This window comes from Mastomys coucha, unplaced genomic scaffold (assembly GCF_008632895.1).
Source record: "Mastomys coucha isolate ucsf_1 unplaced genomic scaffold, UCSF_Mcou_1 pScaffold7, whole genome shotgun sequence".
NCBI lineage: Eukaryota > Metazoa > Chordata > Mammalia > Rodentia > Muridae > Mastomys > Mastomys coucha.
The window spans coordinates 69,985,883-69,990,728 of record NW_022196913.1 but is presented as its reverse complement, the minus strand read 5'-3'; the positions used below and the strand labels follow the sequence as shown (position 1 = coordinate 69,990,728).

At 44.9% G+C, this 4,846-nt stretch overlaps 1 protein-coding gene across 1 annotated transcript in view; it reads right to left on the bottom strand.

The window, feature by feature from the left end:
* The window catches only part of LOC116081484 (hippocampus abundant transcript-like protein 1), a 66,874-nt gene extending 62,252 nt beyond the window's left edge, over positions 1–4,622 (bottom strand). The window contains exon 1 of the mRNA XM_031358067.1: positions 4,147–4,622. Coding sequence (XP_031213927.1) covers positions 4,147–4,260 — 114 coding nt within the window. The 5' untranslated portion in view covers positions 4,261–4,622. The remainder of the gene's footprint in view (positions 1–4,146) is intronic.
* Between the last annotated feature and the right edge of the window lie 224 nt (positions 4,623–4,846).

Here is a 4,846-nt window from a genome sequence, read left to right as displayed (position 1 = left end):
TGGCTAGGAAACCATGCAAGGAGACTTTATTTCAAAAGGATTTTGCAATAAACACAGTGAGCAGGCTCCAAGTAGCTGTCTATTCTTCTCAATATACCAAGAAACCAAGCAAAGAAACCCAAGGTTGGTAGTCATGTTGGATGGCTTCCTAATCATAATATCTGAAGGTATCCTCTGAAAAATCACATACCTGAGCGCACACTTATATATGCATACACATGAGGATGTACATGCATACACACACTTACACAAATATATACTGAAACATACACTCTCATACACACATATACACTCTCACACTCACACATGAGAGAGAGAGAAAGAGAGAGAGAAAAAGAGAGAGAGAAATAGAGGAACAGAGGAAGAGAGGAAGAGAGCGAGAGGGAGGGATTGCTAAAGGTGCCTCAAAGTACATTTTTGTCCTTTAGGCTACTCATCTTCAAAAGCAATTGAGATTAAAGGAAAGGAAGTCTCTATGATTAAAAAATATAACAAAGCATCCATTGGAACCCACTGCTTCAGAAGATAAACCACACATAAAAAGAATCAAGAACATCTATGGTATTGGTGGACACTAAGGGTTTTTTTTTTTTGCTTGTTTGTTTTTAGGCAGCAAATCATTTTGTTCAAACCAACAGAACTTTGGAACTCATTTTATTTAAAAAGTGGGTCTCAGTGGCTCTCAATTGCCTTATTCTTGGGTATGAAAGCTGAAGTGGGGGATAAGGGTTAAGTGGTGGTGGAGGCAAGCGTTAGATGACCATGTGCAGCTTGGATGAGGTCACAATGGGTAGGCAAAAATGAGTGATTCTTATGACCAGTATAATGAGGTATGCTACATCACTGAGCTCACTATGGAGGAATACCTACTTCAAGAGACTGAGTCTTGGGGCTGGCGAGATGGCTCAGCAGGTAAGAGCACTGACTGCTCTTCCGAAGGTCCTGAGTTCGGATCCCAGCAACCACATGATGGCTCACAACCACCCACAATGAGATCGGGCGCCCTCTTCTGGTGCCTCTGACGACAGCTGCAGAAAATTACGCCAGAGCGAGCGGGCCGAAGCGAGCCTGAGCAGAGGTCCTGAGATCAACAGCAGCCACACACATGATCAAACACAGTCATCTGTACAGCTACAGTGTACTCATACACATAAAAATGAAATAAAATAATTCTTAAAAAAAAAAAAAAAAGAGAGAGAGACTGAGTCTTACTGGAAAGAGCTCCAGAGGTTCATGCATAAGCCTATGGCATGTCAGTTAATATAAATTTGAATCCTGACTACAGCTAACACTAAACAGCAGTCAAGAAAAAAACTAAGTTTGAACTCCTCATCTACAAAATGGGAGATTACCAGTTAATTCATAGTTGGGGAAATTAAACAAAAAGTCTGTGGCCTATGAACTTCAGAGAAGAAAAGCAAGAGATTTCTGGCATTAGGGAATCTATATAATGTAGATGACGACAGTGGCAAGCTCATGGATTGTTAATCTTGGCATCTTTATCTTTAATCTTTATGAATTCTAAAATCCTAGGGGGTCTTTCATTTTCTTTGCAAGAAATCCATTTCTACATTTCTAAGAAAAAAAAAAGAAAGGAGGGGAGTAGTGAAAACTGGGGGCTTTGGGTATCCATAGTGTTCCCTTTATAAATTACATGGCACTGGTATTCTCTCCTGATTCTGGTGATACAGGACAGGGATTCCCTCAGGGTGGTAGGGTCACCTCATTCTTAGGGAAATATTCACCAAACACTATTAACGTGAGAGAGAACTAGCCAGTTCAAGGCTCTCCAAAAATGACTATTCCAAATATATTTAAAAATGTAGAATAAAGAGGAATATTACTGAGTGTGTAATTCTCAGCAGAACTAGGGAGCACCTACAAGTTGTGGTGCAAACAACTTCACAGAAAATTTAGTGACAATGACAATGTAAAATGCAGAGAAGAGCCGGGCAGTGGTGGTGCACGCCTTTAATCACAGCACTTGGAAGGCAGAGGCAGGCGGATTTCTCAGCTCGAGGCCAGCCTGGTCTACAGAGTAAGGTCCAGGACAGCCAGAGCTATACAGAGAAACCCTGTCTCAAAAAAAAATGCAGAGAAGAATGAAGGTTTACAGAAAGAATGAGAGCAACTCATTTGTACCTCCTTATTTCCATGCTGCTGGTGCTAAAATGCCCTGTTCACAAGATCCCAGCCAATGTTATGATGATTATTAGTACAAATTCTCCAGGTCTGCAGAGGGCGACATGAGAACAGGACACTTCACAGACTCTGACTTGCTTTCCACCCACTTTAAGTTTGAGTAGAAGCAATTTTTTAGCTCAAAGCAAATTCATGATAACATACTACCTGTTTGGAGGTGGAGTGGCTAAACCAAGTACCATAATATGCTCTTTAGTTTTTGTTTCTGTAAACTTGACACAAGCTGGAGTCATCTGGGAAGAAGGGAACCTCAATTGAAAAAAATGCCTCCATAAAACTGGTCTGTAGGCAACTAAGTCTGTAGGGCATTTTCTTGATTGATGATTGATGTGGGAGGTCACAGCCCACCAGGGATAGTGCCACAATGAGCAAGGAGTCGTGGGCTATATAAAAATTCAAACTTAGCAAAACATGGAGACAAGTTCAATAGGCAGCATTTCTCATAGTCAGTGCCTCAGTTCTTGAGATCAGGTTTATAGCTGGAGTTTTTGCCTTCTCACAATGATGGACTGTGATTGAGATGCCTAAGCTAAGTAAGTCCTTTTGTTCTTGTAGTCACAAGAACATTCTCTCTTGAATGAGAATGATCCCAAAGACTCAAATATTTGAACAACTGGTCCCAGTTGGTGGAATTGTTTGGGAAGGATTAGGAGGTATTGTCTTGTTGGAGGTGTGTCACTGGGGACAGACTTTGATGTTTCAAATTCCAAGCCATTCCCAGTGCCTCTTGGCCTCCTGCTTTTGGATGGCTTTCAGCAGTTCCTGTTGCCATGCCTTTGCTCTACTATCATGGACTCTAACCTCTAAAACCATAAGCTCAATTAAACACTTTTTAATTATTTTATAAAAATATAAGCTACTTTCTTATAAGCTACTTTGGTCATTTGGTATTTTGTTACTGCAAAAGAAAACTAAGACACTTTCCAAGTTGTTTTTTGTCAGTGTTTATCACAGCAATAGAATCCATAACTGGAACACATAACAAAGTCATTCAACATGGAACATGGAAGTTTCTCCCAGACCTGTTTTCTGTAGATGCTCAAACTAGGCCAGTACTGTAACCAACCTGGAGGGAACAAGTATATTTTAAGAGACAGTTGTCCCCTCCTATTGGCTGTTGAAACAATAGTCCCCAAGGGATCAGAATGTCTATACAAGTATCTTTGGGGGGAGAGGGTGATAAAGAATGTTCCCAACCAGAGAAGGAACTTCTCGCCCAGGAAGGGATTGTACACATTTATGAGTGGTCAGACCACGTAGGAATACTGGGAATTAGACAATGACGACTCAGGAAGAGGCAGGACTATACCTTAACAGAGACTGCTTGTTAACACATAACTTTTGCCTTCTATTTAAACTTAAATGTCATGTCACAAGACCTCTTTATTGGCTCATCTTCCCAATGTAGCCACAATGTTCCCTAGCTGTCAAAATCATCTCAACTTTACATGTCACTAGAGGAGATCAAGCTGAACTTTCACCTTCGGGAACAGAGATCTTCATCTTCCTCTTAGTACACCAAGGCCTCTTCTGAAACCCAGAGGAGGAAGTATCAGAGAGGCGCCTCCCACTTTGACCTCCAGCATCCCTGTAGGCTATTCCGCAGACTGAGTAAAATGACTGTTTTAAGACAAACCCCTCCACGCGCGCGCGCGCGCGCACACACACACACACACACACACACACACACACCGCACATCCACTGTCTAAGTTGCTTTGGACAAAATCTGTGCCCAGAGGATTTCTGTCACTTGACACAGAATGGAGAACTCTTGAGATATCCAAATTATATTACTGTCCCGTATCTGGTGGCTTTTGAGTCAATCACCAAGTCTCCTGGAGGTTCGTCTAGGAAGGAGCTGCTAGGAAAACTAGCTTCTCAAAGAACCCTCCTAGAACAGCCACAATCCCAGAGTCCCCGTCCGAACCCCAATCGAAACTTACCCAGCTGCCGCTCGCGGCCTGAGCGCTCCCGCGCTTCTCGGGCATGGCTGACGCCTTGGGTGAGGCCACCGCCTTCCACCCCGGCTCCTCCGGCGACTCCCCGTCCGTGCTCATGCCGCCGTCATGCCAGAGCAGGTTCGGATCGTTCCAAGACACCGCCGACGCCGCCACTGCGGCGGCGGGGCCCGAGCCTTCATGGGCTCCGCGGTCCGCAGCGGCCTGCCGCTCGGGCGGCGGCGCCAGCGGCGACACCGGCTGCTCAGGGGACGCCGAGGCTGGATCCGTGCAGGAAGCGAACAGGGCCCTCACCTATACAATGGTGGTCGTGAGCACAGGACCCCGACACCGGTAGTGAGTAGTTTTCAGTAGCGCCCGAACAGTCCGGAGACGGCGTCCGGCCCAGAGAACTCAGTAAAGGCAGCTCCCGCCGAGAACGCCCACCCCTCTCAAGTAGCTCGGGCAAGCTCCGCCCAGTCTGCGTGCGCATCAGAAATGCGTCATCTTCCAGGGACTCCAGGCCTGTTGCTTTTTACCGAGACAGGAAGGACCCAAAGCGTTCCTGATTGGGGCTAGACTGGCCAGTGAATCCGAGGGCCTGTTTCCTACTCCGGGCTAGGATTCCAACAGTATGTTATTACACCTTTTTTTTTTTCTTTTTTTGGGGTTTTAGGGATCTGACTTGGGTTCTTAGGCACCATAG